Source organism: Bactrocera oleae, chromosome 4 (genome assembly GCF_042242935.1).
Source record: "Bactrocera oleae isolate idBacOlea1 chromosome 4, idBacOlea1, whole genome shotgun sequence".
Lineage (NCBI taxonomy): Eukaryota > Metazoa > Arthropoda > Insecta > Diptera > Tephritidae > Bactrocera > Bactrocera oleae.
In genome coordinates, this window is record NC_091538.1 from 65,417,112 (window position 1) to 65,431,927 (window position 14,816).

At 32.8% G+C, this 14,816-nt stretch overlaps 1 protein-coding gene across 2 annotated transcripts; it reads right to left on the bottom strand.

Moving 5' to 3' along the window:
- Positions 1–883: 883 nt before the first annotated feature.
- LOC106627239 (probable 3-hydroxyisobutyrate dehydrogenase, mitochondrial) lies at positions 884–2,475 on the bottom strand. Of its 2 annotated transcripts, none has more exons than XM_014247299.3 (2): positions 2,369–2,475; positions 884–2,171 (listed from the first exon to the last, which is right to left on the bottom strand). In XM_014247299.3, the coding sequence occupies exon 2, from the start codon at positions 2,149–2,151 to the stop codon at positions 1,174–1,176; it is 978 nt and encodes a 325-aa protein (XP_014102774.2). In that variant the 5' UTR covers positions 2,152–2,171; positions 2,369–2,475; the 3' UTR covers positions 884–1,173. The 2 variants fall into 2 exon arrangements, with proteins under 2 accessions (XP_014102774.2, XP_036225893.2); XM_036370000.2 differs by lacking the exon at positions 2,369–2,475 and adding an exon at positions 2,226–2,362.
- Positions 2,476–14,816: the final 12,341 nt, after the last annotated feature.

The window sequence follows — 14,816 nt, forward strand, 5'->3', positions numbered from 1 at the left end:
ATGTCAGGTAAATTTTGGATTTGAGATAATTTTAAGTAGAAAAATCTTCTTCACCACACGACACCCTTAACTCCGGGTACTCCGGATATCGGCTATACAATTTTTCAAAATGAACTTAGCTCTTCCCTACTTGTAATTTTTTATATTGTAGCAACTATCTCATGAAGCGACATGCTGCTCATTCAATTGAGTTCGTACGCAAGACCGCTGCTAATGTTGAACCGAAAAAAAAGCTTTTCACACTCATAAATTAAATTATACGCACATTAATGGCGCGATCGCATATCAAATCAGTTTTGTTTTACGCAGCACTGACTGTAGGAAATTATGGAAAGCTTACTGTTGTGAAAAAGCTTATGTATTTTCAGCTGACAACAGATTGATATAATGCGAAGGTATTTTCACCTTTCACTTAATAAAAACAAAAAAAAAAAACAATATGAAAGAATTTTTTGAATTAAAAGTTTGGCATTATATTAAAGACAAATCTTTACATATAATTTATAAGGTAATGAGCATACATTTCTGCTGTGTGAAATATGGAGAAAAGCTTGCTTGGTGTCCACATTTCCTTGTGGGTATTTTAAGTAACATTTATCAAAGTCCAAAACACCTATTTTTAAGCCTGCAGATATACAATATATACATAATATATATATATATATATATATACCTATATATATATACAACTGCGAACACATGTGTAGTTAATATATAGCAATCTAAACACCTTTATATCTGCAACCCATCTAACTGATAGTGTAGGTTTTTGAGAACACCAACATTTTGAAATGATTTTGTTGCCAACCTACACCACGCATCTTAAGAGTTTTTTATTATTTGCTTATCTATGTTTTATAACATTTTCCTTAACACAATGGAGTTATTTTGAATTAAAAAAATATATTTATTAATTAATCAATAATTTTTTAATAAAAAAAGTTCAACACTTAAATTTATATACAATTAGGTGTATAAGTATATAAAATTGAATTTAAAATATTTCAATAAATGCAATTCTGGTTAGAATTCTAAATGTCACAAATACAGTTACCAACACTTGTAGTTTAAAGCCCTAGAAAAATGCTAAAAAATATTAGAGCATATACATACATATGTCTGTACGCATGGATATGTGACGCAATTTTGCTCTACCGCTCATTAAAAGTCTACTTAGTTATTGGCCTCATTCTTCATGAATTCATAGACAACAGAAAAATCCTTGTTGCCCAAGCCATGTGCCTTCAGTGTACGGTATATCTGATGTGACAGAGCACCCAACGGAATGGGTGTGTTGGTCGCGGTGGCCACACCGGCAGCCAAACCCAAATCCTTAGTAATCAAATCGGTGGAGAAACCACCAGCATAGTCTCTATTACTGGGTGCCGTGGGTGTGACGCCGGGCACTGGATTGTACAATTCCGATGACCAACAGCGCCCGGTGGACGAGTTAATGATTTCGGCAAATACATTTGGGTCCAAGCCTTGGCGTATGGCCAAGTTCATCGCCTCCGATGTGCCAATCATGGAAATGGCCAACATCATGTTGTTGCACAATTTCGCCGCCTGACCCATACCATAGCTGCCACAGTATGTGATACGTTTACCCATACCCTCCAGAATGGGCTTAACAGTATTATATTCATCTTGCGTACCACCAACCATGAAGGTCAGTGTGGCCTGCTCAGCGCCGGGTACACCACCCGATACGGGTGCATCAATAAAGCGCGCACCCTTTTCGCTAATGAACTTCTGCAACTGTTTCACCACATTTGGATCAATGGTGGATGAGTCGATGAAAACAGTGTTCTTGTTGACGCCATCGGCAGTCATATCGTTGTACGCCTTCCATACGATATCATTATTGGGCAACATTGTGATAACGTAATCAGAGTTCTTCGCCAAATCGGTGGTCTTATCATAGACAGTAGCGCCCTTGGCCTTCAAATTGTCGCAAGCCTCCTTCGAGATATCAAAGACATGCAATTTGTGACCCTGCTTAATTAGATTACTGGCCATATGACCGCCCATGTTGCCGAGTCCGATGAAGCCAACATTCTTGGCGGTAACGGCCTGTGATGACATGGCACGCACCAAAGTTTGGCTCATAGCCTTGGTCACTGGCATTGTGAAGACGATACGTAGCGCCATTTTCCGTTCGTTTTAATTAACTACAAACGAAAGCGAATTAACAATTGATCAACTGTGTGTTACGCAATTACAACTTCAAATATTCCACGCAGCCAGATAAATAAAAAGATATGCATGTAAGTATGTAAATATGTATCGCCAACAAGAAAATGTTCTCCACTGGCACACACACACACAAAAATGTATAGCGTATTGTGCTTTCGTTATATCTACATACCAGTTCCACTAAAGCGATCCACACTCTTCAGCACTCAGTCGCACACTGAACTATCTTCAGCTTTCGCATTGCTGCCTAGCCTCCTAGAATACTAGAAGTATTTATTTGTTTGGAAAATTAAAGCAGAATATATGCATACGTGTTTTGCGCTGGTGCATCGAAAAACTTTATTTATGGGGGTGACATCTGGACTACTTGTGATCTTTCACGATAGTAAATAAATTAAAATGTTCGAGAAAACCTCATAAAGTATTTATATAAATGACCAGCGTGTCGATTTAGCTGTGTTCACCTGTCTGTCCGTCTGTATACGAGTATATGCGAAACTTATAGCCTTATAATAATTGTTTTACGGCTTGTGCAACCTTTAGTTCCAGCAATGTTGGGGGAATCCGTGGTTGATCAATATATTTCGAATGAACTTTAGTTGTTTAAGTTCCTTGACTTCTGTTTCTGTGTGAAATATCAGTGAGTGCTCTTTGCTCTGTTTTTCCTTCAATTGATAAAAAAAATACCAACTATTAACCCCGAAGTATTTAGTCAAGGTCACAACTTTGAAATTTAGAAGAGTAGAAATAGTTATATCTGGCATTCATTGAAATTTATTTAATTGTTTTTTTTTTTATAATACTAGTTGATTAGCAACTTTCTCTATGAAGTCGTTAATACTTTTAGTGATATTAGGTGGTCCAAGACCCCCTCCGTTACCCAGTAAACTACTTCTCTCTAAACCAGAAATTTTTCCAACATGCATACTAGCATGAGTACAGAATACATATAAATAAACATAAAGAAAAAAGTCACCAGCGCGTGTTTAAGTAAACCCAATACGCACACCTCTAGTTCACCGCTTCTCCACAAAATCTCCTACAAACTAAATATTTATTGCATATATGTATATGCTCAATTGTGTGGAGGCACGATTGGCGACAAGCTCTGTCAATATGTACATACTTTTTACAGTTTGTATATATTAATATATATTAGTATATATCGATATAAATGTATTTGCTAATTGATCGTGTATATATATACTTGTATATATAAATATATGTACTTTATATGCCGGCAACTCTCACCTTGAGAACAAAAATAATAGAAGAGCGACAATTGTGTTATGTGAGCATACACATGTTAATGTATAGGAATGCCAACATAATATGAAATGGGATATGTTTGTGGGGTTTGGGTGTTAAAAATATAAAAAGTGTAGTATTTTTACTATTTCTTTGTATGGAGGGAATAAATAAACATAATATTAAAATAATTTCGCATAAATTGTGCTCAGAAGAGTTGTTAAAAATGTTATTATCCAAAAATTTTATAATTAATAGTAAATAGCCATAATAATAAAAATACATATATATCATCACTATTATTTACATTATAATTATTGTGATAAGCTTGAGCAGTGTAGAAGCTAACCAAGTTTTATTTTTTCTGGTTTTCAAACTAATGCCATTAGAATCAAGTTCCTACAAATAGATCGCAGATAAAATAATTTTTAATTATTCGAATAGCAATACAAACAAGGAAGTAGTACTTACCAAAGAAAATAAAAATTTAGAAGAGAGAGAAAGTTAGCGCATAAAACTCTCTTTTTGCTACATATATATATTCATATACATATATACATATGTTGAGCAACGTGTTATCGCGTCCATGACATTGACAGTTTTATGCCGAACTTGTTCTCAAATTTACGCCGTGTTCTTCTCGCCACATATATAACATATTCAAATAGCCAACCAGTAAAATATTTTTTGAGAGAAAGGTACATACCTATGTATGTAGAAAACGTGCGCTTTAGCTCTTCAATGTGTTATCAGTTTGCTGTTTATGAAATATAACATATTTAGTTGCATTTCATTTAATTAAATTGTAATCGATTCTATACTCGTGTATATACAAGCAGATAGCTATTTACTGAAAAGCTCGCCAAAGTTTGTGATACCCTTTATCGCTTTATTTATATAGTTATATGCAGCAAAAATACAATTATGTAGTTTGTATGTATGTATATAAAAACTAATTTTTGTATATTTAATATTTGTTTATGTTGTTGTTATGAATTATTGCGCGTGCAGATTTGGTTGTTATTATCTAGAGTAGATCAACTCGTTATAATAAAACAATATATATGCGTGTAGGTAGTTAGGTGAGTAAATATATAAATTTACTTTTCTATTGTTTTTAATTTTTTGTCTGTAGTATTTTTTACCTCAGCTACTAACTATACCTTTATCCCACAAAATATTTCAAATTAGTATCTAAACTTTTTCGTCTCCGCTTTTGAAAGCGAAATGAAATAAATGGCTAATATTTTCACTTAGCTAGTTCGCAATTGTAAAATATATTTAGTGTTTTAGGCCTACGACCAACTGCGTCTTAAAACCCCAACTAGGAAATTGTAAACTGAAACCAGGGTTGCAAATAATGCATTAAAAAATATTTGAATTACCATTTGTAATAAAATTTTTTTTAATTTGGTGATCCCAAATACAGGATTAAAATAAAACACAAAATTTTAATCTCGCGCTTCAGATTAAAAAACAAAAAACATTTTAATCTCAAAGAATTTGTTCTAAAATTAATATTTTTTCGCATTCATTCAAATCAAAAAATAATATTTTAATTTTTTTATTCCAAACATCTAGGATTTAAAAATTGAAATTAATCCCAACATCGGGAATAAAAAATTAAAATCTGATTTTTAATCCAAAAATTTTACTTGAAAAAATCGCAATCCTGACCGAAACTCATTTGATATATCATAAGTATATAATTATAATTTAATATTTAAGCTAAGTATATTTTGAATTATTGCATAGTTCTTATAATTCGATAATTTTTTGATAAAAAAAAAAATTTATTACGCTCATGTTAACGTAAAGAACTTAAAATGCTATTAATATAGTACTATAAAAACACAAAAATGTATTGCCTTCAAACTTCCTTCCTTAAAGAATATTAAAATTTGTATTATAATATTTAAAAAAAAAATAGTGTAAGGCGGCAATCTTTATTTGCTGAGTGTAACTCCAAATCGAATTCTAGCTATTAATATATAAAAATCTATTGTTAAAACCCCGTCAAAATATGCACATTAGCCCAAATAAAAAGCAAATGCATTGAACTCAAAGAACTTAGTACCTAATTGTGATTATACCAAAGGGTTCCAAAGAACAGTGTGCACGTAACTCCATGTATGTATATACTCTGTAAAGCTGCTGTTAATACTGTTAATAATAACGTAAAATTTACTGAAATTTCTACAAATCTGTAGTTCAATACATTTTTATTTCCATAAAGTGCTAACAATATATTAACGAAAGATACTTTAACAAATTAATAAGCATTTGCCAACAATCTTCAAATATTTATTTATAAAGTCACAATGCGCGAAATTTTATTATTGCACGGCTACTTATGTACATTCATACTATTTACATTTACATAATTCTGGTAAACATAAGACATTTTTACAAACACAAATTAACATTAACTTTTGTAAACCATTGAAATATTGAATTTGTAACACAATATAATTCTTTATACATACATACTTTAATTAAGATCGAAAAAAATATAATAAAGTTCGATTTAAAATATTTGGTAATTTCATTTTATTATATTCATAGTCCTTGACTTTGTCTCTAAACCAGGCAGCTAATCGTTCTCTCACAACAGAGGAAAAGTTTTGTAGCATATGCTGTAGATTATAGATTATAGATTAACGTACTATTTCTTTGATTTTAGGTTAGTTTTTTCCCGCTACACTTGTATATAGGCGCATTACAAACGCATATATTGACTTCAAACCCCTACTTGTAGAAAATTTGTTAATATTCCACTATGTTATGTCAAAATGCCAATTTGTGCAACGAGACTTAATAGATTGAGAATTTAAAGACTAAGCACGGCATATAAATTCTACAATACCATATACCTTAAGCGAGTCAAAACAAGCAGCACAACTTAAAAAATCGCAAATATGATATATTAAGCAACTGATTTCTTATTTACATTCTAGCATGATGTTGACTGACTTTTTGGCCCAACACAAAACGAGAGTCATCGCTCAGCTACCTTTTTTAGCAGATTGGCTCACTCTGACTTTTTTCTATTTTCAACAGTGAAAAATCCGCTTCGGTAAACGCGCTAGGAGTCCATTGAAGCCATATAAAGCCATTTTGAAGGCACTGAAGGCAATACCGACCGAGACTTATAACAAGTATATAAAAAATTTGATGAATCGTTGACCTGTTTGCTTGCATTGGCTTAAAAGGAGCTTATTTTGAAGGCGATAATAATGATTTGTATTATAATATGTGAAAATGTAACTCATCAGTCCGGGTAAAATGTATGAGATTATTAATACCTTTACCTTTACCTTTAAATTATGGTTATTGGTACATTTTCCGACTTTCAAAAGGTAAAAGGTATATCGGTCTGAATTTGAAAGGTGATTAAACAATGTATCTCCAATCATCAAACTAGTGAAACTGTTGGATTTACTACATTTACAGTTAATCACTCAAGCCAAAGCATCACGACAATTAGACCTGTATGCTACCAACTTAATGAAAACAGACCATATGGTCCCACTTAGCTAACTAACAGTTTATTTTAATATAATCTAATAATGCACTGAGTCAATAGACGAGGCGACATAGTAAGCAGCTAGTCAATATTATTTACTCACGTATGGCCATCACATATAAAATATGAGTCACAAATTATTTAACACAATTTTGTGAATGAAATTACGCTACCACGCCGCTCTTTTCTCGTTAAAGTCAGTCGGTCAGTTATTTTTTGATTACACGAAATGCCAAAGGCATAAACCAGAACAGTAATTATGGTGCACGCAATTTTTACGCACCAAAATTATAAAGTAACTGTATTAAAAAAGTAAAATAAAAACGTCAAGATAATATAAAAAAGGCTTTGACACTCGACGACGTGCTTTATTTGTAGATACGAACCGCACTTGCAGATATGTTTCGGCCTGTGTCTGCATGTGTGAGAGTGTGGGAATTGCATATGCTGCAATATTATTTCAACATTGCATAACGGAGACTTCGTCATGTGTGTACCAGAAAAAATTGAGTTTAAAAAAATACAATTTGTAAAAATTAGTAAAACAACAAATACAAATATACTATTATTGAATTTTTATGCCAGAAAATTTTAACATCAGCCAGTGTCAATTAACAGATACAAAAGTAGAAAAAAATGCATATCGGTTGCACAAAAGCTATAATACCCTTCAAAGGTGCATTTCTTATAGAAACAATGTATATACATAACTAAATCTGAAAACGTAACAGTGGTTTGCATTTAACGAAAAATATTTAGTTGTTTGATATAAATGGCTTTCTCAGCTATAATCTATAGTGATTCGAACTCAAAAGGGTCGAATATCGGCAGTTCACACGAACGAGCAGCTTCTTGAAGATAAAATCGATTTCAGATGGATATCGCAAAAACTAAGGGACTAGCGCGCGTATATACAGACGGACCTGGCTAAATCAAACTTCGTGGTAGTTAAACTTAATACACGCTGTTCATGGTATAAAAATAAAGATAAAATCTCGGAATGCTGCTCTTATTAGTAGACACAAGAAGCAAGGCGGTCCGAAGTGTTTATGAGGAGTTGAAAAAACTTACTATGTACAAGCAAACCTGTTTCATGGTGCTGCATGCATATGTTTGATCTAAAATTAACTGATATACTAATTACAATAAACGAGTATGCAAGCGGCAACAACAAATTTTGGTAAAAGCAGCTGGATACTACTTACTAAAATTAAAACAAGTGATGGGAGGGTTAGGATTAAAGTTTCTAGTTTCATGTTCACTCTAGAGTACAAATACTACTGTCTTTAATACGATATTTTTATTTTTTATTTTTTTCATTTATATACTAAAAAAATGATTATTCAACAGCACCACAAGTTCACTGTTCCACCCTGATGGTGACCCACTTTTGAATTTTTTAATACAAATTGACTTTGGTAAATAAAAGTAACGCATAACTCGTTTTAATTAACAAACTTGCATAATTTTTAGCTCAGCAAATTTCTTGAACCTATTTCACTTATTACAAATAAAATTTGCAGCGACAGCTGAAACGAATCAATGTTTATTTACAAGCTTTTCTCACCGATCCTCTTTACATAAGTAGTGCAAGTATCTAATCAAAATGAACATACATACCTACGTACTACCAAACATAGCAAACAATAAGAGTAAGTAGATATATTTATAAACACAGAGTAAACTTGGAATCAATTCACTCAACTAAAGTGGAGCATATTTCGAATGGAGTCAACATGTTGACACACCGGTCAGCAGCTGACGAGACACACAGAGCAGTATTCGCAATATTTTTGACACGAAAAGCAACAACAGCAGAGAAGACACGGATTATAATAATAACGGAAAAATAATAATGCAACATTTTCGACTTACTTATTTGTACTGAATATTGCAACAATGAGTCGTGTTGCGAACTCGGTGAGCATGAAATGTCTTTGCACAAATCAAGAAAGTTAAATTATGGTCAGGTCACATAAGAAAGCATTGAAAGGTAAGAATTTCGAAATAATCTTTAGTTAAGAAATATAATAGTTATATAATATATATAAATATATTAATTATATACAATAAATAAATTTAAAAAAATGTAAAAATGTTATGTATAAAAAGCGATAAACATACAGTGAAGTCTATTTAGGAAGCATTTGTTTTGTAAAAGAATTCCAAAACAGAGAAAGTAATTTAAGGGATATCTCTTTTTTCCTTACAGCTTCAGAGGGCAATATTTTAGCTGAGAAGATATGTTAAAGCATAGTTTGAAAATCTAATTAAAAATTAGTATCACTTCTGAAAGATAAGAGGAACTATCCATTCTTTCAAATTTTTCTTGAATCTGGGTACTACAATGGAATTTCATAAAATATTCCAATGCGTATGAAGGTAACTAATCACCCTACCGAAAATATTTTCAATATAATTGTCTGCTGAGACTTGTAATGCGAAACAAACCTTATTCAATAATCTTGGCAATCAAAATCAATTATTTGAGAGAAGAGAAAATGATTCTACAAGATCGCGAGCGAATATTTTAAAACTGGAAAAAGGGGTTCAGTTTCTGGTAGCTACGTGGGGCCTATTACTATATATGTGATGCCAAGAAACGGTGTAACTTGATTATTATTTCAATGTTTATATATTCCGAAGTATGCGAGCAGTTCTTCTTCATTACTTTAATATGAAGAAAAGTGATCGTAATTTGGTGGAAGTTTATGGTGAACATGTGGTTTAGCTGAGCGAATGTGCCAAAAGTGGTTGGTAAAATTTAATACTGGTGATTTTGGCTTGGATGACAAAGAACATCCTTGGTGACTAAAAAAGATTAAAGATGAGGAACTGAAGAATTGATGTCGGCGAGTACATATTTAAAAAACACCGGCTGGGAAGTCTTCTCTCACCCGCCTTATAGCCCATGTGAAATGGGAAAAGGTTTACATCAGAATAGAGTATCAAATGTTGACTTGATTCATTCTTGACTGCCAAGTCGCTGCACTACTTTTGGGGATGGTATAATATATAACAATAATTTGAATATTGTCCGTGTTTTTCTTAAATAAACATTCAAATTATGAGAAAAAACGCACGAATATAGTTATGTACCCATAGTTAGGAAGCATTAACTATTATCTTATTGAGGAAATTTCAGTTAATCACTTCATCTGAAAGAAGAAATCAAACATTTATTCAAAGTAAGATTAGGCACCGATAATTTCCTTTGACAGTAAATAATAGAATTTGAAATTTCCCACAACACTCAGTTAATCAATCACTCCCTGGCTCATAAAGTACACACAGTTATCAAATAATGCATACAAGCATGAAGCACATGCAGTAAATGATCGACAGCGAAAAGAAATTGCCGATCACTTTCAAGAGAAGTGGAAAAAAGATGAGCGATTAATAAATAGAAAAACTAAAATTCCTTTATAGTAAAACCATCAACGAAGACAGGGCTGAGAAAATTGTATGCAAAACGATTTCAATACTCAAACTGAGAGACTCAGACTCAGACTTCAAACTTCACACATAAATCAAGCGTTAATGGGTTTTTAATGTTGTCAAGCAATCGTTGGCAAAGCGTTGCAGTTGTCAATAAATTTTCGGTGAAATGTAAAACGAATATACGCCGAATAATCAATGACTTGTGAAGCGTAGACGGAAGTACACTCTTCACACACACATTAATTCAAATGTCAGCAGCAGCAGACAATGCAAAGCAACCGCAGCGGTGAAACAAAAGACTTAAGCAGCGAACTTCACAATGTGAGAAACGCTTCTTAACACTTTTAATTTTACTGCTAATTAAACCGCATGTAAATGAACACTCTAAATTTAATCAGCGATATGGAGTACAACAACAACACGCACTAGACTAGGGAAGCAACAAAAGCAAGTCGATAATTTAAAGGCACTAAGCACGCACTGTGCAATTGATTTCTATTGGATTTTCGCTTGCTTTCACAAAAGCAACAAAAAAACAAAGGTAAACTATTTAAAATGCACAGCAGCTATATTTATATATGTATATATACTATTTATATATATATATATATATTTTGCATTACTTATTATCATTTTTATTACTAAAAGCTCACAATCACACATTTGTACATATATGATATGAAGTAAAAAGGTTTCTGACCTACGTTAACTTTGCATAAACACGCCAATTTACATAGAGAATTGCCGAAATTCGCTTTCTGTTATTTTGTTTGCTCATTAGTTGCCACCATTTAACACTTTATAATGAATGTAATCGATCTGCCTTTTTTGTTTTGTCTTCAAATCTATCGGCCAATTTGACTTACATATTTCTGCGTAACAATTTCTGCGACAGCCGCACGCAGTCCAGTCCAGTCCAGTCCAGTTTTTGTACTTTCGTTTTCTATCGCCATCTCTTTTACTCTACGCACACACTTGACTCATATGCTTGTCATAGCTTAGTTTTGTTGTACCAAAAGCTTTTTTTACCAGTCGCCCGTTATCCACTTTAAGTCGCAGGCAAAATGTGTGTCTGTGTGTTTGTGTGCCATTGCGTCGACTGCATTTATTTCCACTTGTCATGCGTGTCAAATTTCATTTCCTTGTTAGTTTGCAAACACATTCGTTTTCCATTCATTTTGGCGGTGAAATGATGTGCAAATAATTTGTGTGAAATTAATTTAAAATGCGATATATCAAATTGATGATTTTTTTTTCTGTGTTTAAACTGACCACTTGACAGTTAGTAGACCAATTTGACTATAATGGGCACTGATTGTGGGTTCCCATCTATATACCTATATACATTTAACGGTATCTGACGTCAATTCTGTTACAACCATATCTTTCATAATACTCACCGTTAGCCAAAAATCCGGCACAGTTAGACTCACGCGGTTTTCTTAGTTTTTGAACTGAAATTAAACATACATTGTTTGTCAGTTACAAAATCAGGTTTTGCTCCTGAGTCGCCATACTTTCTGCTCCAACTTGCGAGCCGTTCTTCCTTCCTTCATCCAGCATTTCAAGTTATCGTATTTGGATCTCTTCATTACATTTACAATACTTTCACACTGCGCACGTAAATTTTTTTCCATGAAGTACATATGAGTGGCAATCAAGTGATGTTCTATATTGAATATTTTGCGATTTCAACTGCTGGGTGTCTCACTCCGGGTTCCTTTCTTTCAGAAATAATGTATGTATATCCCAACCGAAACATGAGTATTAGCCTATTTTTGCTTCTCGAATAGTACACACCACTTTAGCATAAGCCATCTACATATTATAATGCAGCCGGTTTCTTTCTTATTTATCTTCATTTGCAAGTGATGCATGTACATTTCATTTCACGGAAACCTGGCGTTAGAGACTAGTTACGTTTTAGACCCACGTGAAATTGGTCAGTTTTAGTTTATTTACTCGATGTTTCTAAGGAAAGAATGTGATTGTCTACTATGGTGTAAACTCAAGGAGAATTACAACCATTCCCGAAGTACTCCTAGAAATATTCCTTTAAGAATTAGTCAATCTTTTAATTTTTTATAATAATGCATATATTAAATAAGCGATGTACAAAATTGTGCTCGAAATTGCCATATTTCGCTTTCTCCAAAATTCCAGAAGGTCAATCATCTGCAGCTATGAAACCAGGAATATTGCTTTTAATCCACTACTGGGTGGTTTTGCCTTGTGTGTTTGCATAAAGTTTAGCTCTGTACCGAAGAGAGTACTGCTTAACTACTTTACCACGGCTTCTAAAATATCGTTCTGATGCACTTTTGGCCCAGTTTTAACTCCTTTTTCACAGAAGTGAAGACCATACAACTTCAGCAGCTGGATAAAGACAATGCTGAACACTCGGAAAAACAATTTTTTCGTCTCTGAAAGTTTTTGTGTAGATCTTAATGTTTTGCCTATTAAAAAATTTCTGCAACAGTGCACATTTTTGCAAAATAATAATATTCTCGAAATGCGAAGTTTATTGAAAAGCTCATAAATTTCACTTGAACTTTTATATGCGAATTTGTCCTTTGTAACAGAATTTTTGGCGATACTAAGTATATGTTCCGACTAATTTTTATACGATTAAATTTTTAAAATATGTATATAAAAATATTGTCGAGCAGTCTCAAATAAGAACTAAACCTATGATTAAATCAATATTAGTATTGATATTTAATTAGAAGTAAAGAAAAATTAAATTGCAACCAATAATAATTGGCTAAATTTATACAAACACATGGAAGAATAAAATAATAGTTTAGTTAAGGCTCTTCTAGAGTTATCATTTTATGAGTGCCTATAGGTATTTCTAAATTATTAGTAAAATTACACGGCATTTATTTGTATGTGACCCGAAAAACTAACTTTTTCCATTAATCTCTCATACCATGAGCCGGGTATACTAAGTTTACCACGATGTTTGTAACACCCAAAAGAAAACGTCGGTGACCCTATGAAGTAAATAATATAATTGATCAGTATAAGGCTGAGTCGATTTAGCCATATCCATCTGTATATACGCAAACTAGAACCTCATTCTCACCAAGAAGCTGCTCATTGGTCGGAACGGCTTGTATGGAAAGATCTTTCATTTCACGACATATCTTCAAGAAATTTGGCACTGGTTATTACTTAAGGCATGAAAAAATTATTTAAATCGTACCATTATAGCATATATGTAGCTGTAATAAAGACTGAACGATCAAAGTTCTTGCAAGGAATCTTTTGTATTTCTGAAGGGTATCATAGCTTTAGTGCAATAGAAGTTAACTTAATTTCTTGTTTTTAAGTTATTTTGCTTGTATTTTTAAAGATTATTTCAAACCATTTTTATACTTAACGCGTTTACTTCATAAACTTTTAATGCTACAACTAAATATAAAATTTTATTCTTCCTTTGCTCTTCTCTAATTTAGAAATGTAATTGTAATTACTTTGTCGTTAATGTCAAAGAATATTGTTTGCATAATAAATTTTCAAAAATGAAGACATTAAATTTATTTGTACTTAATCCTCACCATAAAACCATTTGAACTGGCGTATAAGTTGTAACGCCATACATAAGCTGGCCATATTTTTACGTCAAACCAATTTGGACCAAGCATAAAATTGCGTAACTAGTCAACGCAATGCGACTGGTAGCGAAATCTCCAAAAACAGCTGCTAAATTTGTATCTGCTGCCTGCGAAATAAGTACGAGCACGAAGTACATATGTACACGCAAACAACTAATGGAACAATAAACCTCGCGTATAAGACTGTGCGAGTGCATGCTGTGGGACTTTATAGAAATGCATATAACATTTAGCCAGAGGCTCATGAGTAAACATCAACTGGAGTTAAAACAAACTAATATAACTATGTATGTAGATGCTTTCATGCATTGAGGAGTTAGGCGCTCGGCTAAATGCAGCCATGCAACGTACCCATAATTAAATTTGTAACGAATCGACATAGCAGGAAAGCGGTGTGGCCAGCAGCACTTAACACTTCCTGGTGATCAGCTAGGCAGGCTAAGTGGCAGTAAATAAAATAAAAACCGAAAATATAAAAAAGTGAGACGAAAGCTTAACTCGCTTTATGAAGTGTTTGAAAATAAGGATCAGCAGGGATGCCAGTAGCGGAAGAAAAATATTGGGTAAAAATTTTACTTTCGGTTTTCGACGGTTCAAAGAAAATTCTAACAAGTAGCGGTGGAGTTAGTCAGAGAGTTTAGATATTTTACAATATACATATATAGATATTTGTTTAAGTAATAACCAAAATCATCCTAAATTAGTCAACCTGATAGAATTACAAAACAATATTTTTCATTCGCGATGAGCAAGTCATTACAAGAAACTTTTGTATAGATATATCT